At 40.4% G+C, this 24,025-nt stretch overlaps 2 protein-coding genes across 4 annotated transcripts in view; one reads left to right on the top strand and one right to left on the bottom strand.

The window, feature by feature from the left end:
- The window catches only part of FBXL5 (F-box and leucine rich repeat protein 5), a 36,060-nt gene extending 31,598 nt beyond the window's left edge, over positions 1 to 4,462 (bottom strand). Inside the window, exon 1 of the mRNA XM_065633616.1 lies at positions 4,328 to 4,462. Within this exon, the coding sequence (XP_065489688.1) occupies positions 4,328 to 4,453 (126 nt within the window). The 5' untranslated portion in view covers positions 4,454 to 4,462. The remainder of the gene's footprint in view (positions 1 to 4,327) is intronic.
- A 3,543-nt stretch (positions 4,463 to 8,005) lies between these two features.
- LOC135988606 (ADP-ribosyl cyclase/cyclic ADP-ribose hydrolase 2-like) lies at positions 8,006 to 23,886 on the top strand. Of its 3 annotated transcripts, XM_065634676.1 has the most exons (10): positions 8,006 to 8,319; positions 12,076 to 12,205; positions 13,284 to 13,419; positions 13,897 to 13,979; positions 14,593 to 14,669; positions 15,097 to 15,189; positions 16,850 to 16,936; positions 17,417 to 17,476; positions 19,600 to 19,665; positions 20,580 to 20,657. In XM_065634676.1, coding segments are annotated over exons 1-10 (903 nt in total). In that variant the 5' UTR covers positions 8,006 to 8,149; the 3' UTR covers positions 20,581 to 20,657. The 3 variants fall into 3 exon arrangements, with proteins under 3 accessions (XP_065490748.1, XP_065490746.1, XP_065490747.1); XM_065634674.1 differs by lacking the exon at positions 19,600 to 19,665 and having other exon boundaries at positions 20,580 to 23,886; XM_065634675.1 differs by lacking the exon at positions 20,580 to 20,657 and having other exon boundaries at positions 19,600 to 20,571.
- The last annotated feature ends 139 nt before the right edge of the window (positions 23,887 to 24,025 follow it).

Genomic DNA, 24,025 nt, shown 5'->3' with positions numbered 1-24,025 from the left:
AAAAGGGATACTTTAAGTCAACTGTTTAACAGGAAAGGCAGAGATGACAACAGCAAAATTAAATGTCTTCTTTGCTCAAGTCTTCATAAGGAAGATAATTAGAAAAAATATTTATGGCAATTAATTTTTAAGGAGTCAGAAGTATAGGCTAGAAAAATACTAGTTAAATATTTATACAATTTCAGTGAATTCAAGTCAGCAAAACATGAAGAAATTGATCCAAATTTCCTGGAAGAAACAGCCAAAGTAATTACTGAACCATGAAAGATAACTGCAGAGATCTTTTGTTGAAAGGTGAGATCACAGAAGACTGAAGTCAAGCAAACAGAAGGACCTTAGATGTTTCTGATGAAACACCCAAAGGTTTCACAATAGAGCTATTAAAGAACTTGTTCACTTCCGCAACAGTTAGTCCTGTTCCCTCCTCCCATACTGTCAACCTGGTCCTGGAGCTTGTCTGACCTCTCAGTGAGCCAGTTTTACTGAATCACCTTTCGCTTCCATGCACCAGATGAACCAGCTGCTCATCAAGGGGCCAGACAAGCACAGAGGCTATCATCAACAATTAACCCTTCCAGACACAGCTAGTGGTTACATCTACTCAGTCACAGTATGAAGTCTCACACTAGCTTCAAGAGGCAAAAAAAGACATAGGAACAAGTCGCCAATCACCAATAAATGCATTACAGCATTTAGAGCATGACTATTTTTCCTATTCCTTTTCCTAAAGCAGCCCAAATTCCTGGGTAATTCTATAAAACAAAGCTTTGAAAATGCACTCTTCACTGCAGTAACTCCACAAGACAGCAGGAAGTTTGAAAACCCATAGTGGGTGTCTGGTCTCTGGGGAAGGCCCAGCCAAAATTTAATTGCAGTGTGTCTCTAGACCAGAGCCTGCTACTTGAGCAGCCCCGATTTTGAAGCTAATGAAGTAACAATTGGCCAGCACAGATTTGTTTAGACAAAAGAATCTGATTTCCTTTTGATAAGATAACCAAACTACTTAAGAGGAAGATGATACATGTTGCAGATCATGATTTCTCGAAGGTTTTTGATACTGTTTTGCCTCACAGTAAACTAATACAGCCTACAGGAAATGGCAGGGTAGCTCAAGCACTTGCAAATAATTCTCCAAGCCATCACTACCAATGTTTCCAGACGAACCAGGACAGGATTTTCAATACGCGATCAGTTGACATCTGTGCTTCCTCATGACAGATACAACAGTTTCGGCCACAGCTGGGAAAGCTGGTAATACACGAGTGGCACATTCTCAAGTGCAGGAAACACAAGATCATAATGTGACAACAGAAACAGTCGCTACTGGACACCAACATGTTGTCTTGGACAAGGGCATAGTTTTACATACAGGATAGAAGTTTAACAACAAATATGGAAGGAAATTTGAGTATCAGTCCTCAAAGAAGCATGGGATTATAAAGAAGCACAAGGCAAGTAAGCTCCTGTTCAAAAAAAAAAAAAAAATGCAGAGTTAACACATCCACAACACATCTGCTCTACTCAACACCAGCGGCACTGCATTTTGCACAACAGATTTCAGGAATACACAGACATCATTAGGCTGAGGTTTCACAGTAGCTTAAGCCACTCTAGTTGCTGGCTGTCAGGGTCGCAAGCGCCGCCTCGCACTAGCTTCAGTACTCATCTGACCAGTGCTTGCTGGCAGCACCGCATCAGCGGAAAAACTACCCTGCTTCAAAAAAAAAAAAACTAAAAAAAAATGTTCTCTGCCAGCCCAGAGCCTTTGTGAGTCACTTTGAGTGCTGATAGGAGCAAGAAAGGCACGCAGTCAGAACAGCAGCACTCAGCTTCAACTGTTACAGAACGGTGGCTCGGTCCTGACAAAAGCAACAAGTACACCGAGGTACAGAAAGCATGACCCATATTGTGAGGTAGAAGGAATTGGTTTGCTTAGGCCAGAAAACAGGTAACTAAGATGGAGGACATTGCTACAATTGGCAAATGGGCATAAGATCTTCCTGAAAACGAAGAACGGTTCACTAGAGATAGGAAAACAGAATCTGCTCTATTTGTGGCAAAGATGACGTCAGACATTAGGAAAAGCATTTTCACTATCAGGACTGCTGTAGCACTGCACTACCTACAGGGGGGACATCCTCCCAGGGCTTGAAGAATCTACTTATCATCCGAGCAGGCGACAGACGTGATAACTTTGTGGGTTTCCTTACAAAACAGAATTTTAGTTATTCTCCTTGTCCAAGTCCAGGGCACTGTGTACAACACATGTAAAAATGCCATGCAAAAGTATGGTGAGATCTCTGCTAGCAACAGTTAAAAAAGGACGATAACTTTCCTAACGCATCAAACATCTTAAATGTCTGATTCACTGTCATGTCTTGCATCAAGTCCCAGAAGAATAAAATAAACTGTGTCTCCCTGTCCTAAAGGAAGCACCTACATACTTTATCCATCGGTAACGTTACAGCTGTTCCCCTGAAAAGCAAAGCAGGGATGCACCCATTTCACTCCGCTAACATTTGCTGCAGTTTACTAAATTCAGCTGCTAACAGACATCAACTATATTACAGTGTACAGGGAACATGAGGAACAACAGGTAACAGGTAATTCACAAAATTAAAGGCCCCTCAAGGACAAATTAAATTTTTAAAGAGCATGGCTTTACAGATTATAATTGCCATATAAGCAGAACTACAGTTGTCTAGTTACAGCATCTCAGTCACACAAGAAGTCAAACACAGTTCAGAGAGTTTTTTCTGATGCAAAGGTCATAAGCCAGGCCAAGTTCTGAAGCAAGGCTGAAGGATGCAAGATTGAATGATTTTTAAAAGTGCCATTCAGTCATGCTTGCACTTCTTCAAAAGAAAAAGGAAGCAAGAAAACTCAGTTATACGTTTTTTTTTTTAAATGAGAGATTACATTTACTGCAAACTGTGTAGTTTTAATCAAATTTGCCAAGATTTAAAAGAAACAACCATTCTTCCCCAGACAGTTTTATCAAGTCATGGTAAATGTGGTCAAAAGTTTGTGGGAGGCTCAACAAAAGTGACAGACATGCCTCTCTAGGAAGAAAACCCAAACGACTACTATATCTGCAGGTTCAAACAAAAACTGCTCAGCTGCTGTCAACAATATGCTAATATTGCTGCTGGGGGCCAGGGGGGAGAAAAGTCCCAGGTGTTTGTTTTGCATTATGTAAAATCCACTCCATAAAGACATCACAAGTTTTCATGCCACCACAGATTAAAGTTAACTGCAAACGCACTCACAGATAAAGGGCAAAGTGAAATTACACAAGGTCTTACCTTCTTCTCCCCCAGACCTTCTGCTCAGCCTGTTCAGTTAGCTCACCCAGCAAAAAACAACTCAGGGTTTCTTTACTCGATTAGCAAACTGAACAGGCTCACATGAAGGATCTGGTCAGCCCCAGGGCAGCACAAGGTGGCATGTGGATAACAGGGGAAGGAAGAGAGAACTCCCTCATCCTGTTGGCAACACTAAGCTATTATACTGTCTCCCATGTAACTTCGCTCTCCTTTTAAGTGTCTGTTAGCCAGTCTGGTTCTCCAAACAGCCATTTATGCCCAGAGATGGGTGGCATTACTTCTTTCAACATGAGTACTGGCTTTAAAATATTTGCCTGAAACCCTTCCATTACACTCAGGGCTGCTGCAGCAAAGTTTGCCTTTCAGGTGACACATCAGCCTCGATTACTAACTACACATGCAAGAATAAGAATTAGTTTTGTCTACGAGTAAAACCATACACACTTAAAACAAAAGACCTACCTAGGGCATCTTTAAGCCGCCCGCCAATTAAACGCTGCGCACAAAACCGCAAACAGCCGCTCACGGACTGTTAGCGAGCGCCGCGCACAGCACCGCTGTCTTGCCTGGCACCGCCTGATTATGAAACCCGAGGGGGCTCTCTCCCTGCCTGCCCCCGCTCCGCGGCCCACGGGTGCCCGCTCGCAGCGCCGTGACGGGGGCGGCTGCTCCGCCGCGGCGCCCACTCGCCGGTCCCGGGGCAGCAAGTCCAGGGGTGAGCGCCGCGGCCCGCTTGCCCCAGCCCGCCGGGAAGGCGCCGCTGCTCCAGGCTGAGGGGAGCCGCGGGGGCACGAGGAGCGAGGGGAGCCCCGGCCTGAAGGGGCCGAGCGGGGCGCGGCGGGAAAGGCGGCCCCGCCAGCCCCGCGGCGGGAAGGGCCGGGGAGCCCCGCGGCGGCGGTGAGAAGTTGCCGCCGGGGCGGCGGAGCGCTGGCAGCTGCGCACTCCCGAAATCCTCCCTCCCGCCTCAGGGGAGCGGGGCAGAGGCCGCCCCCACCCGCTACCTTGTCGCAGTAAAGTCCCACGAGCTGCTTCATCCGCCAGTGCGGAGCCGAGAAGACATCCACCTCCTCGGGGAAGGGAGCCATGTTCTCCCCATAGAGCCGCGGCGCTAACGCCGGCGGTAACATCCGCCCTGCGCATGCGCGCCCCGCCGCGGAGAGCGCCCCGCCGGCGCCACGTGACCACGGCCGCCCCGCGAGTGCCGCCGCCCGGCCCGCCGCCCTGCGCATGCGCAGTTCGCTGCGCGCCCTCCCGGGGCGGCGGGAGCGATGGCGGCCCGATGGCGGCCCCGTGGCGGCCAGAGGGCGGGCGGGCTCCTCAGCGGCGGGGGGCGCTGGCTCGGCCCGGCCCTCGGGCGGCGCGGCTGCTCCGCGGTTGTGCGCGGCGAGCGGCGCTCAGAAGCCAGGCCTGCAAAGTGCGGCGGGGGCGGAGGCCGAGCAGGGGGGGCCGCTGGCTCAGGCGGGCTCCCGGGAGAGCGGGTCGCCGTGCCCAGCAGGTAGCCCTGCACGCTGGAGCACGGCAGCTTTTATGCCTTTAGTTAAATAGGAAGGAGTTAGGAGTGCCATTTTGCGTTTGCATGAAGTAAAGGGAACTCGCTTCACCCAAATAAGCTGAGGAGATGGCAAGGTGTGAGGACGAGAGGCCGCAAGCGGAGCGGTGTTGGTGAGGGAAGATGGCGATGGGTGGCAGGCTGGGCTGCGCTGGGGGATCCGCGCCCCGCTTCGTGCGGCGTTTGTGCCAGACCAAGCGAAATGCTGCGTTGTTCAGCTTCCGAGACAAAAGGAGCAGCAACACCAGCCTTTGGTATGCATCTGCCCATGCAACGTTTCAAAACACACAAGTAGGAACAGGCATCAGAACTGAGATTACACACCGATTTGACAAAAGGTGTAACTGTCAGCCAACGTGGCAGCAATGTGCAGTAAAACCCTTGACCAGCATGGAAATGTGTAGTGAATGTCCCAAAAATGCATTGTCAAACAATAAATGCAGCAGACCTTTCTGACCGAAAAATATTGCTGTACAAAATCTAAGTTGCAGGTATTAAAAATGTTAAAAGCTCACTAGTTTATATTGGTAAACAGACTGAAATATTTTGAGCAAAGGCACACATACATTTTTAGTGCAGTATTCTTCAACCTACTGTGGAATAAAGTGTGAAATTATCACTGGTGAAAGTAGTATCATAGGATCATAGAATGGTTGGGGTTGGAAGGGACCTTAGAGATCATCCAGTCCTACCCCCCTGCCATGGGCAGACAGTGAATTGAGAAGGAGAGGTCACATGGTGAGCGTTATCTACATCACACTGTGCACAATAATCTTTTTATCTCTCTATCTAAGGAAATGAGGCTTAAGCAATTGTAGTATTGGGTGTTTCCCTTCATCCTTTCCACCTCCAAGGACTTTTGAACGTGCTGGCCTGCTTAATCATATTTGCAAATATGTATGAATCTGGGAAGCTCAAATGCATACAATTTTGAGAAAAAGAGAAAAAAGCAGTTACTCATGAGAGAACAGGAAGGTAAAGTACAGGTGTTGTGCAGCTGGCTGGCCAGCACCTGTTTGCATTTACTGCTTGGCCAGTAAGCACAGCTCTGGCTTTAGGCTTGTGCATTTCTTGCATGTATTATAGTGTATCATAGCATACAGGAGAAAGTGCCTGATAATGGGACTAAAATATTGAATTTTTCATTGACGAGTCTAAGGGGAGATGGGTCACTTTCTAGCAGAATTTAGCCAGAACATTTCTGAGGGTAGATTCTTCATTAATGTACCAGAAAAAGGCATCATGAGATCCAATGAGTGGAAGCTAAAGGCAGACAAGTTCAGGCCAGATCAAAGGTTTGAGTCTCAAGGCTACCAAACCATTGGAACAATTTGCCTGGAGGTGTGTTAGTTTACCCATCACATGAAGTATTTAAATCAAAACTAAGAACATAAATTAAAAACGCCTGTAAGAGGCCCCTCTGGCCCAATGTTGTGTTTCTAGAAGTGGCCAGTGAGGAAAGGGAGGTCGATAGGGGATGAGGTGGGGATCCCAGCAGTTGTTGGACTCATTTCCATTCCCCCTGGGATGTTATAACACTTCGTCTCTCTTTTTGGAGAACACCACTGAGGAGTATCCACATCTTCTTCCCAAAGTTGATGAGTCCTGACCTGGTGTGTCCTTGGAGAAAAGCCATTCCAAAACTCTGTATCCATCTTTATGTCTTTTTAACTTACACTGTATATTTTAAGCATAAGTTTTAGTCTGTTACTGAATCAGTGACAATTTCTGCACTGTTCTGTATAGGAGACCACATCAGAGATGCCTCTGGTTTCTGTTAGCCTTGAGATTATTGAACAAAATTCAGTTGTAGCAAAGTTGATAATAAAAATAATTTTTAAAAAACATTGACTTCCATGGAATATTGCACTCTCTAATCCTGAACCCAAAGCATTGACTTGAAATTGTTTGATTAACATACTGGTGCCCTGTCAGCATGGCCATGTTTCAGAGGAGTTAGGAAGAAAAATGGGAAGAAAGGGTATCAAAGTAACTGAGGTACAGCTTTTGCTGTGTCTCCACCATACCAAGAACAACATTGCACATCCATTTCTGGGTAAATCTATCTTTCCTGAAGAGTCTGCTGCAGGTAACAAACCAGCTGGTTATCTTTCTATCGCATTTACAGGAGAAATCCATCATCAGCAATTTACTCGATGATTAACAAGGTTTTGCCTTCAGCAAAATCTATCAGCTGAGTACCAGGGCTTCAATGCAAGCATGACACTATATAAATAAGTACATAAATAATAAAGATGTATCTATTCACTGAGGCATGGAGACTGTTTAATAGAAAAAGAACCAGCGTGTTTCTTAGCAATGTGGGTCCATAGCCAAATTACTCTAAGGTTGAATTTTTTTTTTTTTTAAGTAGTGTAGCTGTATTTGCAGCAGTGTACAACACAGAATATTTACACTGAAGATTAGATTGATTGATGCTATTTGATGATCTAACAAAGTGCTTAGGGAAAAGAAGCTGGAGGGAGAATAAGAGTAAACAGAAGTTGAAGAAACTTCTTCAGTCCACAGGAAATATGTCTTAATCCTTTTGGTTTTCCTCATGATTGATTCCTGCTTGCAAGGCGATTTTGTTCATGAAGATGACTTTAAAATACGTATTATCACACCAAAATGTCGCTGTCAGTATCCAGGGGAGCGGTGGAAAAAGAGCTGACTAGTGTTACCTTATGTGCAATAAAAGATCACCTGGGAATTTGGGTGTTATGCAATCATTGCTTTACCTGCATATTTCAAATATTTTTGTTCTTGATTTTCAGCATTTTTTCAGCCATTAGAGAAATATGTGCAAAAAGTATAGCCCTTTTAAACCGAAAATAAACTGTTTAAAACATGTTGCTTGCAAGCACTTGTGATGTTCTAGGAAGGTGTACAATGGCAATGACTATTAAGCAAATCTAAGGCACCGAACACTGAAGTGGTAAGGGTTTTTTCCTCCCTTTACTGAAATATATTGTAATTCTTCCCAGTTATCACCAGGTGGCAATAGCACGGCCTTAAAAGTCTCGTTTTTCTGAAGTGGGGAACAGTTAGACTTGAGGAAGTGATGTGTCCCTGTGCTGCAATCACTCCAGGAAACAGTTAGATTACAGTCCCCAGAAAGCTTCACATTTCCATCTGACTTTGTCATTTGTGTACAGAGCTATAGCCAATACCGAAAATAATCAGTGTTAAGCCTCTAGGTTTCCATTTAAATTGTATCACTTAACTCCTTTTTTTTTTCCTTTTTTTAAAGAACTTGGGCTGTCAAGAATTCATGATGAAGAGCCTTTTTTTGTCTGTCTTACTTGTCTCTGTTCTGTTTATGAACAGCTTCTCAGAAGTGCAGGGGAAAAAATGGAAAGGTGAGGGTACAACGCAAAACCTGGAAAGTATTGTCATTGGAAGATGCTATGACTATATTGGAATTGTGAATCCTGCTGTTGGGTAAGTTGTTGCTCATTTATGGATTAGTCTTTTATATTCTGTACAAAAATGGTTTTTAATCAGAAGCCTGATGTTTTGCTCCTAGCCATGAAAGATGCTATTGAAGCCAACATGCTTTTCGCTGTCTGGAAACAAAAAATGAACTTTGATGGATATCATATTAATAAAAGTAGTGTAATTAAGGCAAGATTTTTAATCCTTCAACTTCTCCTTTCACACTTCTTCCCCACTAGTGCCACAGTGTTCTATATAAGGAGAACAGCACACAGAAGTGGTGGGCATGGTATTTCTGAAGTACCAAATCTGATAGTGCTCCAGGGAAGACCGGCTTTGCTTTGCATGCCTTGCATGTCAGGTCATGTAAGAGGGAAAGCACCACACATTATAGCTGTCCTGTGGGACTGAAGGAGACTGTTTAGCTCATCATCCACCCAAAAAATTGAGTAGTAATCAACTGCTGAAGTATGTTTAGCCATGAGCTTTCATAGTCTGTGTTAATTATGCAAGACTGGAGGTAAGTCACACACTGTGCTGAAATGACCACTTTTTCTGTCTTCCTTACATTGTTTGGTCGTTGGTAAAAAGGAAAAAAAACTAAGAAGGACAGTCTCCTGGAGTCCAGTTCTTTAGTCTGCCACTAAAATTTTTCCGGATAGTTTGAAGAGGTATTCGCAGAGGGGGCCTGGCTGGGTTCCTGCAGCACTGAACCATACTCTTACACAGCGTTAGATTATGTTGCATAATATCAGCAAATATCACCTCCTTCCCCCAACCTCCCATTTTCAGTTCCTGTTGCAAACCAGGAAGATACAGAACTGAAAACAGGTTCATGGCTTTTAACAAAGTCAAACCAAGACGTTTCTTCCTAATAACATTCTTAACTTGTCAGAAACATTTTGGCTCAAGTTCCCTGTGAAAGAAAAAATCATCCCAATGCCAATAACACGATACTAAAATTTCAGCTGAACAATTCAAGTTTGGTAAATTTTTTAAATATGTCAGAGTGGAAGGTGCCAGTAAACTTTAACTATAGATTTCTGCATGCCTACAATATAATATATAAACTATGAAAACTTAAGTCAGTTAACAGTTGTGTAGGTATATGAAATCTGGTCTTGGCAGTAGGCTCTAGATAGGTAGAGTTTCTCTTGGAGTTAACAGATATCGCTTCATTTATATATGAAGCCAGACATGACTAGTAATACAGAATACACTAAAATGAGCAACATAAAGCATTGTTATTGTGGAAATGTTAACTTCTCATTAAACAATTTGGGCTTTTAGAAATGTAAATGCAATATTATTGAAAATATTCTATATGTCTCATGTTTATGACAGTTTTGCGATCTAATTAATTCCTGTGACGTTTTCATGACATAATTTTAAAATTGAGAAGTCTGAACACATTCATCAAAGTATTCTTACTCAGAATAGCCTGAAGCCAGGCTGGACATTAGAACTGCCTTCCTGAATTAAGGCCCAAAATGGCATTATAAGAAGAGCTGCACAATTAATTTTGTGTTATGTGTTTTTTTCTCTTTCCTTTAGGTCTATAAGCAAATAGTGTAATCTAAACAAAAAGGAAATTTCATATTGCATAGGTGCAAAACAGATATTCCAATTATCTGTAACCCTTTCTGTTCATTGTCTGTTTCTTAATCGCCCACAGGCTAGCTTTTACACAGCCATAGCCACGAGGGTAGATTTTGCTTCTGAATTTATCTGCAAATAGAATATTCTTTTTAAAATACCGTGCTAACAGAAAAGAAGCTGCAAAACGTGTTTACACTGCGACATAATTAAAACATAAAGATGATTACAGAAACATAAGAAAAGCTTTACATTGAAACAGTACATGCCAAATGGCAGTTAAAAGAGGCATGTTACAAAATGTTACGGTCATATAGAAGTGAGGGGTTTGAATGAAAATCGTATTTGGAATTTTCTAGCAGGAGTATGCTATATAACACAAATGTTCCTATTGTGCATTTCCTCCATATTTTGTTATTGGTAGTATATAACTGAAGTTTTGAAAACATATTTTTAATTGACTAGTATTAAATAAACGTAATATGACTTACTAGTGTCTATTAAGGTTGGAAAGAATTGTCTTGAGCTACAGTCCTTCCCCACCCTGCAGTTTCAAAAAATATTTTTGCCAGCTAAGAAATTTTGAGTAACAGAGCAGAATAATCCTTTTGATTTACAAGCTGTTCAAAGCTGGATGAGAAGACATGAAGGAAAAAAATGCAGTAAGCAAATTAACGAGAAAATTTCTGCTGGATTCAACTGTCAAGAAAGATGTTAAGAGTTCAGGTGATCGTAATTTACAAGTACTAGCATGAATGAGTGCTTACAGTAGACAGCTCTTTAGCGGAATGAGACCTAAGTATATAAAAGCTAAAGTTTAACAGCTTGAAATCAGAAATAGGGTGCAAATCCTTTTATCAAGTAAAGCTATTTAAACATTGGAACTACTGATCAAAGGTCATATTGCATCACTGAATATTTTCAGGTCAAGATCCCGTATTTGCTTACAACGTCTTGTTGTTTTTAGATAGTTGTTGGAAGCATGAGCAGAGATTACTGTAAGGGAGTCTGTGGTCCATTCCCCACCTGGGAGCTGCATAGCTCATCACAAGGTGCCCTGTGACATTCAGCATTGCAAAGCAGCTCATTAAAGAATCTCACGATGAGAAGTGCCAGCAGACACCCCGCTGTCTATGGATGATATTAAATGAGCAAAACACTCTAATGGCAAAGTTTGGTTTACATATTGGGACTACTGTTGTTCAAACTACAGCTTTGCAATTAGAGCTGTTTGTGTTAGGAATGCTGTATGCACATAAAACTACATTATTCTTTTCTGCAGAGTGTTCCTGGCATACACATTGTCACAGCCTACTTGGGGAAGGTACTGTGGGAAAGTGGGGAAAGTAGCAATTCCCTTTTTAATTCCTCCAGGCAGGCTCAGAGCTGTGACAGATGAGATCCTGCAAATCCAGAGAGATAAGACACTTCCATCCCTAGGTGGCCTGGGCCTGGCCTCCTACAGGAGATTATTGTCCCCAAGGCAGAGCTGGCAGAAGGGAACTGTGGAAATGCACAGCCTAGCATCTTATTTCAGGTCGCCCTACACAAGCAGTTTAAATGTTGAATCCTAACAGTGTTCTTGTGGCTACTGCACAGTGACAGTACATGTCCCACGCAGCCGCTGTACTCATTACAGCAAGGGAAAGCTGCACAATCATAGGGCCTGTGTACAAAGAAGGCAACTTTTTGTTAAAAATGTTATTTTACCATTGAAACTTTGCAGTAACTTCTCCTGCACTTGAATCTGACATTTGAAGAATAATTTTACATTCCAGTAGCTTTGCAGATTTAGCTACGCTTTAATTGAAATGACTTTTTGAATCTAGAAAACTTAAAGAAAGCTGTTTTCCTTAGTATTTCTACAATGCTGGACAGCAAGCTCGCTTTCTAAGTTTTTTGTCAAATTCCTACGTAATTCCATGGTGTAAATCCTTATATGTTTTCATGGCTACTTCTTCATAATCTGCTGCTATTAGGAGTCAGGAAAAGACAAGACCTGTATGCTCTTCCTGGATGGCAAGTTTACTACCACCCTGATTTCAGTTTTCTATCTTAATCTTCTGGGGGTTTTAATTTGGGAATTTGAAGAACTTGGGGACAAATTACTTTCTTGCTCTGCTTTGAAAAAACAATTCTGCCATGTGTTTGTTTCAATGATTACAGTGAGAAGAATTGTTCAGCGATATGGGAAGCATTTAAAAATGCATTTATTAACAAGGATCCTTGTAATATTCTACCTAACGACTATGAATTATTTATCAACCTGTCATTTCACACAATTCCACCCAACAAGGTAATGATTGTTAATGTTAACGGTCCTGTGACATCCAGCAGATTTTCCGTGACACAGTTCAACATTGACCAAGAGTTATTCTGTGGCTAACTCGTGATTCATTATTTTTGGCCTGTCTATAGTTTACAAACCACACTCAAGCTCAATGGCATTTTTCAGTGTGTTTGGCTGCATTTATTTTACGCAGTAACTTCTCAGCAACTTCTCTATTTTCATACTACCAAGACCCTCTATTTTTCCTGCTCTGCTGGGAGATCTGTTGTAGTTCCTGAACTTCCATTTCTACTTTTTCTCAAGTTAGGTGCTCTGCCTGCAAAGACTGTACCTGCTGTCATATTTTGCTTCCACTCCTCACAGCCAAATCTCAGGGCAATGACACGTTAAACATTGACATGTTAAACAAGCATAAGCAGAAATGAGATAGGATGCTGTTATATGCTAGAAAACAGTAAGGGTCTGATGTGCTGGCAATTGCAGAGAACTGTGGAAGTGCAAAAATGTGGCACTTCATGCCATTGTATCCCATTTTGGTCTTGTCTGAAAGGTTGTACTTTAAAGCCATTTTCCTTCTAGCACAATTATTCCTTATCTCTAAATTATACAACCTAAACCAACAAATACTTCTGTCAACATAGCTTAATTGATGAAAGAGTTTTGCAGACATGGAAATAACAGTTAGATGTTTGATTTTTTCACACCATAAGCCAACATATCAGTGTGAGAGAATTCTGGTAAGATATATCTGGCTTATAAATATGTCTTCCCTTTTTTCTCCCTTCTCCTAAATCTGTCTGCTGAGGAAGGCAAGGCCAGACCTAACTATTTAATATAGCTCTATATCCATTCCCATCATACTACGAATGCCTCTTAAGCCTCTAGTGATCATGGTTTACACCACTGTAAAAAAACCCCTTTGTTCCTCTAAAGAGATAGCTAGCATTTCTGGTTATTGGCTTGATTTTGAAAGAAATACCAAAACATTATTTAAACTGTTTTCAGCAGCCCATAATCTCATTATGTCCACACCCAAGTGATGGTTCATTTCTTCTCTATTTTTTTTTTTCTTCTCTTTATGTAGTCTCTCTTCTGGGAAAATAATCAGCTGCTCGTCAATAGCTTTGCTGGCAGAGGCCGTCGCTACATGTCTCTGGCTGATACTCTGTTCGGCTTTGTCGCAGATTACCTAAACTGGTGCGGGCAGGCAAACAGTGCTGGTAAGGCGATGAGTGCTGTATTAAACGTGTTTGTAAAAGCGTAAGAGATACTGACTGCTGTGTTCTGGAGGAACTAATTTTGCTCATGAAAAATGAGAGATAGCTTCACTGTCTCATTCTCTCCAGTTTTGGGTGAATATTTAACTTTGCAGTCAGGGGAGCACACAGTGTAATCTAAATAGTGCTGCACAGGAGATAAACCTCCTTCTCAGTCCTCTGGACGTGGAGCTCTCTGCATCCCAGGTGTAGAGTTAGAGCCATTTCAGCCAAATTATTGTATCCACAGAATGTCACTGTTTGTATAAACTGTGAAGGACGTAAAATGATAGGAAAAAAATAACTGTCAGCTTTCAGTGTTATGTCAGACCATCTTGTATGTTCAGTGAATAATGCGCAAATATATTTAATTGCTTTCTAAGGTCACTTTTTACAGTTGTCATCATCTCTCTAACAGCATGATCACATGCCTTCCTACAGGACTGGACTATGAATCCTGCCCTACCACAGAGGAATGTGAAAACAACGCGGTGGAATCTTTCTGGAGGAAGGCCTCAGCCACTGTAAATAGTGCACTAGAGTTGACTTCGTACATTAGCGAGTGTGTCCTGGGTGGTTCAGGAAAACATTGCTGGAACAAAAGAGATTTAAGACTGTAACTGTGCTAGATTATTTCCTTTGGTGCAAATATGCTTATTTAGACTGGGTACAGTGTTTTAGCAAGGAGAACCTAACTTTCACCTTAGCTAGATAACATGATAAAATTCTGCATTAGCTTTGTTAATATATATTAAGCATATACTAAGCACAATAAGCACACTGGTTGTCTACTGAATACAGATCCTGCGTCACATTTGACAGCCTTGGTGAAAGCCCTTTATTCACAGATCAAACCCAATACAGAGTGCCAAAATGCTTTCTTCCTGTCCTGACAAAACTATTTATAGGTTTGAGAAAATAGATTGAGAAGATGCACTGAATCGATGTGCTGGTTATTTAGTTCTTCTTGTCCTCTCTACTGCAGTGACCTGTGAAGGTGCTAGTTTGATATTATTGTCACAATTCTGATATTCTTGGTAAAATTCTTTCCTTCGTCGTTGTTGCTTGCAATACAATACTAAGTCATATGACAAATCTGTAAGATGAGTTCTGACAAAAAATTGTTATGTATTGCAGTATGCACAGCACAGTTCTGGGGTGATACATGTCTTGTTGAATGGCTCTGTAGTCGGAGGAGCTTATCCAGAACCAGGGTAAGAAAACTGACTTATTTATGTGTACAAGCAAAATGGTATTATGTCTAAAAGCAATAACTACAAGAATGACCTTTTTTTTCTTTACTAAGTATCAAGTGCCCTTTGTTTTGATTCTGAGTTTTTTAAAAGTTCACTTCATTCTGGTTCACCTCTAACTTGTAACTTTGTCAGCTGATCCCCTCTAAGATTGAGAATATGAAAATAAAACTTCTGATTAAATGCCTTTGACCTTTGAGGACATTCAGAATGTGAATCAGATTTTTTCTGTTCTGTGTTGAGTCTGATTGTAATCAGAAGATATAAATGTAAAATAGAGCAAGCCCATATGCAACAACAGGATCAGAGCCTTGATTAATACAAAGGGAAGAAAGATTGTTTCTTTTTCATGTCCTTTATAGTTCTAAAAAATTGTTTCTTGAATCAGTTTTTTTGCAGATTATGAAATACCTAATCTCCAGAAAGACAAAGTCTCAGAAATTGTCATCTGGGTTGTGGATGATATTGAAGGCCCAGATATGTAAGTTATGTCTTCAAAAAAAATTAATTTATCCTTTTTGGACCTGCCTTTGAAATTTCACCTTAGCTTTTTGCTTGTTTATATTTGCATAGTAATTAAGCTGAAAATATTTTAGATACTTTGACTAACACAGAAAGAACACCCTGCCATTCCCAAAGAGCATAGAAAGACCAGAATTAGACAAAATATAATTAAATTCTAATACTAGATATGGATCTCACTTTCAGAGACATGAGTGTGTGGATCTCAGATCTTGAGTGAAGATATAGCACATACAGTGATACTAAGAAAAGAATCAATCTGAATTTCAGATTAAAAGCTGACGTGAAGTATTTATTTCACCTTGCCATATGCATTCTTTTCATTTTCATCTATCTTAACTGTTTGAAAATTAGTAGAAGCAAAAAATACCACCAGGGGGCTCATCTTCTCTCAATACTTAACATCAATCTAATAATAAAAAGTAGGCTTCTAAAAGGTCTGATTTTGCTGTTAATTTCATTTAAAACAAACAAACAAATATACAAAACAACCAAACAGAATAGCCTGTTGATAAATAGCCAGAGACTAAGTGACAATTTGCAACAGAAACATAACAGCAAATGGATTGATTCTGAGGTTAAAAAAATTAAATCATTAGGCCAGAAATTAGTTCTGTTTTGGGCCTGATTAAAGGAAGAATTAAATAGTCTATTAATTATAGTTTTTGTGGGGGTCCCTACAAATGTACACAAGTGAATTAGGAGTAGAGGAACAGAGGAATTCAGTTTTACTTCTACCATCTGCAGGGTCCCTGTGGTCTAATATAACATGGTGGCACTTCATTGGTCTTAAATCTGCCCTGGCTGAAGATGGCCAGAGAAGTGGACTCAGATGTCACCACTCAGATGTCACTCAGATGTCAACATATCCACTGAATGTTAATTTGTCTTTCATTTTGCGTGTGTCTGGATGCATGGGAATATTTGTGTATTTTTATTAATTGTTTTTTACAATTATTTTGTTGGTCCCCATATGATTTATTTAGAGTCATGAGTATTTACCAACCAATGGGTAAGTAGCACTGGCCTTAATACCTGACATTGGTGCGAGTTTTAGAGGTCTCAGTAGGTTGTGTACTATGCTAAGCTTTCTTTTGCTACTTGGACCACGAATTTAAAAAGCAGTGCTAGATACAGAAACTGTGTTTAGGATTGTTTCTGGTTTTTTCTCTCTCACTGTGTTTCTCTCTTGATTTGTATTCAAGAGAAAGGACAAGCTTCTAACAAGAAGAATAATTCTAATTTGTTATAACCAACTTATTCTGTCAAGACAGCTAGTATCAACTTCAGCACCACCTAAAAGGCTGCCAAAGAATATTACAAATTAAACACTTCAGAATTATTTTACAAGATTATGTAGCTCTTTTTCTGTTTGTCTTGTGAAATATTAAAGGCGGATATATTGGTTAATAGAATCTGCAAATGCTACAAGTATAAATTGTTAAATGACTGTATGCAAAGGAAGCATAATAAATAGCATGTACACCAGTTTTCTGTAGCTGTTAAGGAATATAGAAGAGGGAAAATAATGGGGATTTACTCTACTGAGTCCATCAAGTTCGATGAAAGGAAATTAGATAATAAAAGACTTGCAATAATATTAAAATCCTTTCTCACAGAGAGTCCTGTGGAACTCATACTGTAAAAATATTAGAGAACAGGCTGAAAACCCTTGGTTATGATGTCACCTGCACTGACAATTACAAGTAAGTGAGGATCCTTCATAAATATGGTGTATTCGCAGAAGCACCTAATCTATTTTAAATGGTTTCTTACCTTCCAGTACTTATGTGCCATTAATGTTGTGTCTTCAGTAAGAGATGGGTATGTTGGAGGGCTGATGTCACCTTCTTCAGACTTAGCATTTTTCAGCCATGAATTGGGCAAAACACTACACTGTGTTATATAATTGTATAATTAAGTGGAACATTGTACTTACCCAATGTCAGACACAGAAGATGGCCTCATGTATTCCACTTCACTGTACAATCTTTATTTGGACTGTTAAAAACAATATTGAATGTCTGCACGTTACAGTAGTATTCACAGCTCTGGTTATTCACAGTAGGTTGTAAGATAAAATTGAAAGGAAGCTTCAGACATGGTATTACTGGTTTGTTTCATTTTTTCATTTTTTTCCTCAGTTTTCTGCCTGAAAAATGCTAAATAACATGATATCTTCACAGGTCTGTAATGTTCTTACTCTGTCTGGATTATCCTGATGATTCCAAGTGTACCCTGTCATCGTAAGTAAAAGAAGTTCAATCCATCCTCAGTGTCATTACAACCAAATAAATAACGCAGAAGTCAACAGTTTAACAGATTCCACCTCTGTCACTTACTATAAATCACCCATATGCAATATATGGTATTCTTGGATTTATTACTAACTGTGTATTGAGTAAGCAGTTTCTGCCTACGGATTGTGTACAATTGTCTGTGAGCACCTGTTCTTCAAAATTAGGTGTTATTCAGTTCTCATCAATCACACTGTGTATCACTGATGGTATGAATGAAGTTTGTAAATAGCAGTGTTCTGATGCAAAATTTATTACAAATTTGAAAATGTTTTCATTAATATTCTCCCTTGAATAATGAAATTGTAGGTCGTATGACAACAGATCTGAAGAACATTTATCCGGCTACTGCAACTTTCAGTTCCAAATTTTGAGGAAGTGGTTTTTTTAATCTTCCATTTTGTGTGGAAACCCAATATATATTGTAATACATTTACCATAGGCTAGTAGGTTATCTGCAGACAATGCAGATTACATCCAAGATACAACTTTCTTAATTAGCAAGCATCCCTCCCAAACAAGGTTTTAATAGTTTCCCTTCCTATCAGTATTTTTCTTTATTGTGTAAAGAGGATTAAATGACTTTATGATGTATTTCAGTGAATTCACAGTAAAGATGACTGTTTTCAATTGTGGCTAAGTTTCTCAATCTATATGCTGTTGCATATATAGGTACACATAAGGTACTTGAACATCTGAATATGAAAACTTCCTCACAGTTTGGAAAGTTGCAGGATACATAGATGAAAAAAAGTTGTTCTCTAGTTAAATTATTTTTATGCATAATCCATACATTTGGCTGCATCCTACTTTTCTGCTGTCCTGTCTGCCCTAATTCGAGCACGTGCAAATCTTTTGTATGTTAATACCCACGTAATACTGGAATGATAACTTCTGCAGTGCAAAACCTGACTGGCTGTCCCTGGATATGGCAGCAAAGGGCTGTGACTCCTGCTTACCTGCCTCTGGTTGTGGGGCAGTTGTGCTTCATCCAGTACAGAAAATGAGATGTACATCACTTTCCGTAGCATTTGTCCAGTTTTTAATACACTTTTACAGATAAAGTCGCTATTCTCTCTTACTGCTGGTCACTGAAAGTTTTTCTCATCTTCTCATGCAACAACATTTATTCTTATATCCAAATTATATCCCAGCACCAACCTATAAATGTGCAATGAGAACAGTGGCATTTTAGATATCACTGATAGCTCCAGACTCCCTCTAGGTAGTAGATCACAGAACAGGTTTCCAGGCCTGTTGAGGCATTTGTTTGTTACTAGATAGTACTGGCATGGTGGATTAAAGTAGGGTTTCCTTGTTCTGCCAGTGAATGGTGAGGCTTCTGCTCCTGTGTCAAAGGAAAAAGACCGTTGTCCCGTGCAAAATTGCAGCTATGAGTATGGTGACAATATTAACAAATGGGAGGAAAAAGCATTTTACAGGACTTTAAAAAAATACAGTATTATGAACTGTTGACAGAAGACTTTTCTCCCAGGTTTTAAACTATTTCCCTTGGAGTTTTATGATGTTAGGTACATTCCTCAGCTGAGGAAATCTGGAGGAAAAAGCATTTGAAAACCATTAATGTATTTTTCTTTCACATAAGAGATGAGCATACCTGTTCTCCAGTACTACCATGTAGTGCTTGCAGCATATAAGCAGGGAAGCAGCCACCCCTTCCTCTCCATCTATATCAATACTTAAATAATCACTAGCGAATTTTCAGCACCTGTCTCATATTCTCCTGGGGTAACTACTAAGAAACTCAGCTGTTATCATTCTCTTTAGGAAAAGATTCCTTGCTTCTATTCCCTCCTGTATGCATGGCAACGTAAGAGGCTTGATTCACTTCGTACTTGTGCCATCCCTAATCAAGACAGGGCTTCCTAATCTCAATACCAGCTATCATTGCCTGTCCCTGAAATTTAAGTAGCTAAAATGCTTCAAGCCAATGAATACTTCCCCAAATCACTCACTTCTCTGCGATAAATAACATTTCCATTGAAATTAGCTGCCTTTTCAGAAGGAGCCTTTAGCAGATGTATAAAAATTATTTGATAATTATCTTCTAGAGCTGTTTTCTCTGTGGATGGATCCCTGCTCTCTGATGGTCCATTTACTGACACGGGAACAATTTGGTCAGTAGTGGTATCACAATTATGAGCATTTATCTGTTAGGAAAAGGTTTCCTTTGCGGAGTGTGTGCTCAGTGTACACTCAGTGTTCATCCTTCCATTGTAAATAGTAAATAGCCCCTCTCGCAGGGGTTGTTTGCTGTTACCAGACTGACAGCTGCCTTCTCAGCCTCCGGAGAATAATGTCCCGTGCCCAAAGACAGCAGAGTTGGGCAAGTGACCTTTTTTTGTCGCTGCAGCTCCTGTTCCATTGGCATACCAAAGGAGAGGGATGTGTCAGGGTAGCAGAAGGAGGGTGTAGAAGGTGCTATAATGTACCTAGGGCTTCTTGGGTAGTGATAGTGGCCCCTAATTCTTCTCCAGACTTGAACTATGTTCCTGCTGAGTCAAAATTTGGACTTTGGCTAGTTGAAACCTTGATGTTTGAAGAAAACTTGTAAGTAAAAAAATACCCACTAGATGGCACAGATGGCTTACAAACGTAAGCAGAATGGAAGCCAGATGCAACCTATTAGTAGTGGTGTTTGTAACTTGCATTATTGCAGTGTCGGGGAGACTTTGAAATGGATCTGGAAACTGTTGTATCGAGTGTTGTGAAAATATAGACCTCTGGGACCACAGTTGTCTAGAAGAGCTCTATACCATCTCAAGCATAAGGCCAGAGACAGTAAGTGGATGTGGAGAAACAAGGAGGCTTAAGTATTAAGCTAGAAAAAAGTATTCCCAGGGTTTTGCACAGATATCCTGTTTATAAAACCAGGAGAGCCAAAGGGAATCTGGTGGCAAGCTCTTATAAAGAAACTTCTAGTGCAGCACTTGGACTGCAAGCTTCATCCTTGGCAACAAACCCCTGATATTTAAAAGAGTCCTAACTCAGCTCTGTGCTGTGAACATCCTGTTTGTTTTCTTTTCTTCAGATCTGCACCAGCAACACAAAGAGGACCTATATCTTCAGACAGAGGAGGCAGCTGGAACAAGCTCATGTTTGTTTCTTTTGTAGGCTTTTTGTTCAGATTTGCTTTACTGTATTAAGTTAATCAGCTGAATCCGTATCCTCTGTTTGCCTTAGCTGGCTATAAATTAGGCTTCAACTAATTTTTAGCTGCAATTTCACCCTACTTCTGGGACTGGCAAATCTGCATATTAAAACCTATCTTCTATCTAGATACCAACTACTTTTAGTATCAATAATTATTCTACTGCTGCTAGAAAGCCTCACCCTTCTTTTCCTTTTCTTGAATAGAAGAAATCTGTTGCTTTTTCCCGTTGCCCTTATTCTCCAGAATGAAACTGAGAAAAATACTTTCTGGTCACATAGTTAGAAAGAAAAGTGAAACTATACCTGTCATACATCTCCCATACAGCTTACTTGTTTATAAAATCAGTCGTAGCATTTGGCCTTGGAAACTAAGTGTTCAGATGGGAAAGAGGTTAAGTTGTTCACTTGGTACAAGATACAACATGTGAGACAGTGGAAAAAATTAAACTCATTTTCGTAAGTGGTCCAGTACTTGGGCCAAACTTACCTGAAACTATCATACAGGGAGATTCTGCCTTGCATACGGTATTTTATCACATACTGTTGATTGCTTTGTCATCCGCAGAGCTGTTCCTCAGCTGGCTGTTTTCTGGCCACTGGGTGGACAGTACTCAGGAATACCAGGTCTAGAAAGTTCCACAGGTTTTCCACCATGGTGAGACAGTTGATCACCATGATGTAATTTATGGCATATCAACTTCAGATGTGAACCTGCCAAGTCAGACATCTGCCTGTTTGCAGTGAACTCAGCGTGCCTCAAAATACATTGGGGAGAGAGCAGATGCCATCCTGAAGGTCTCTTGAGTTACTTCTGCTAAGTGTTCCAGCTAGATGCTCTTCTAAACCACCAAGACATCCAGCTACCAAGATGACACATAAATCTTTGGGAAAAAATAGTCAGTCTTCTACAAAAAGCTTAAAGTAGAATTTTGTTGCACATTATCTGTAAGCTTCTGTATTATTTGTGTTTATATTAGCTGGTTGTCAGGAAACTGGCATAGGATGTTCCTGTTATCTCAGTGCATCTGATTTAGAACTCCATAGGAGATTTACATCTTTTCAGTCCTCGTACAACTATATCATGTCACATATTTGAAAGATAAAATATCTGAAATATATTCTTGTTGCTTATTTTTCTGGCTTCCATTTCTGTAATAATCTTTAATTTGGGTTTAATGCAAATCTGTATATATTACACACCTAATTGTGCTTGCCTATGTCACAGCCGGGTTTAGGCTCCAGCTTGAAGGACTTTTGTGTCTGCTTCAGACACTTGCAAAAGTACTGAAATAAGAAGCTACAGACCTTTGAAACTGAGGGCTGTACTATACCTCAGAATTGTTCCCTATCTATGCTGAAACATTATTCTTTTGATTAGTTTCCTTCAATGTCCTCCTTGTCTTTATTGCTTGTTTGGTGCTGTCCGTAACAGCAGCCGCCAGAATAAGGAGTGGTATCTGTTTGTAACACAGACACGTCTCAGATAACTACACCCAAGCAATTTTCATCGGTCTTCTGTTTGTCCACAGCAGATCACGTCATGACACATTTGGCTCCGCAGGCTGCAGAGATGGTGCATGTGAGGCTCACAGACAGGTGTCCAGGCCATGGCCTGGCCTAGTGTTGTCCTGCCCTCTAACATGTGTATTATAGAGTGTGCAGGATTCAGAGAAGAGCTTAATACCATTAACAAGCCTCTTGGGCAACTTCCATCCGCAAAACAGGCATCCCAGCTGGCCAAATTTTGCTTTCCGGCCCATGAAAGCTTTCCAGCCTCTGGATATAATCCACTCCAGGGGGCCAGTCAGTGCTGGCCATTACGTGTGATACCAAATACACTGTAGGAAGTGCTAAATAATGCTGGTTTGAAAAAAAAAAATACAAAGTAAGATAGATACAATTCAAATAATTTGAGGTTATTTACTGCATAATCTCATACCAAGAACAGCACGCTCAGAAACCTCTTCAAGTGTTTTCTTATTTCTAATGTTCTTCCCTCTTTTCCCATTACTTCAACTCTGTAGCAAAGACGGCAATTTTTTTCCAATTTTTTTTAATGAAGTGTCTCAAACTTGCTGGAAAAGCTTGGGAAGATTTTTAGCTAACCAACTAATACAGCTGGGAAAAATTAAAATAAAATAAAGGTAAAAAGATGCATAGGCTCTTTGAGATGTTAAAAGCAGCAAATTTCAAGCTGAGTGTGGATCGGTTGTTCTGAGTTTAATATAACAGTCTTAATCTGTGCAAAAGGACAGTGTGACTGGCAGCTCGGAAGCAGAGAGGCAGAAGACGTGTCAGCAAAGTGAGAAACAACAAAGTCGTTTGTTACTCCTGGAGTGAGAGAATGAACAAAAAGTTGTGAGCAAGAGAATCCCTTACATCTCTTTTTTAATTATTTCTACATCTACAAAGTGTGTGAATAGTGCTATTTACACATATGTTTTACACTTACGTGGTGAGAATCAGCTAGGTATGCCTGTACTCTGTCTTGAACACTCAGTAAATGCTCTGATTACCAGTGTCTCACATAACAGCTGCACCAAATTTGGAGAAATCATAATGTCCAAAAGGCATCTGCCCTTTTCCATAAACTCATGCGAGCCTGGCAATGTTCAGCATGATGCTTCAAATGTAGATTCAAAGTGTTTCAGTCATTCATATTTGTACTAGCAGTACTGCAAAAACGGCTGTCTCTGGACCTGAATTCAAGGGGGGAAATGTTCCATATGAAAACATCACTTCATTTTGAATTCAGCTGGATGCTACAATCCTTTGTAAATATGTTAATATGGAATTACTTATGGCAAATGAAAGCACCATGTATAGGAGCATTACAAGGTGCTCTGCAAATGCAGACAGACCTTTAGAAACTACTGATACTAAAGTAGTATTTTCTGTCTTTGCCTGTTTATGGACCAATTAAGAACTCAGTTATGCTCTTCATTCCTATATAGAAATAAATATAATCTCCCCTTCTGCTAATCTACCTTTTTTTCTGCTGCATGTGTTCCAGTCATTGTATCTGACAAAAGCCGAACTCTTAATTCAGAGTAATTCCTTTTTTCAACATGTATGTGCATGCATATGTATACATCGCTCACACCTGCTCTGTCTACTTTCAAATGCAAACTCTAGAGTGCTCTGGAGTAAGAAGTTATGAGAATAAAGCAAGGACAACTTGTTCACCTCTCTGCGCTTTTTATACTGCTGGTGTTTATTTTTGTCTTATTGGCCTTGATGTGATATTCAGCTGACATGACTGTGTTTCTGATCAGCAGTCTCAAATGTAGTGAAACTTGAACTGAAACCTCAAGTTTTATAATA

Source organism: Caloenas nicobarica, chromosome 4 (assembly GCF_036013445.1).
Source record: "Caloenas nicobarica isolate bCalNic1 chromosome 4, bCalNic1.hap1, whole genome shotgun sequence".
In the NCBI taxonomy this organism is placed as follows: Eukaryota; Metazoa; Chordata; class Aves; order Columbiformes; family Columbidae; genus Caloenas; species Caloenas nicobarica.
Note: the sequence above shows the minus strand (reverse complement) of the source record. Positions and strands in the feature narration are given on the sequence as shown.

What these genes read in the sequence shown, in the direction of transcription:
- LOC135988606 (XM_065634674.1), top strand. Translation starts at nt 8,150, where the DNA reads ATGATGAAGAGCCTTTTTTTGTCTGTCTTACTTGTCTCTGTTCTGTTT. An exon ending in GATATTGAAGGCCCAGATAT is followed by an intron (nt 15,190 to 16,849) that starts GTAAGTTATGTC and finishes CCTTTCTCACAG; the next exon opens with AGAGTCCTGTGGAACTCATA. An exon ending in ACCTGCACTGACAATTACAA is followed by an intron (nt 16,937 to 17,416) that starts GTAAGTGAGGAT and finishes ATATCTTCACAG; the next exon opens with GTCTGTAATGTTCTTACTCT.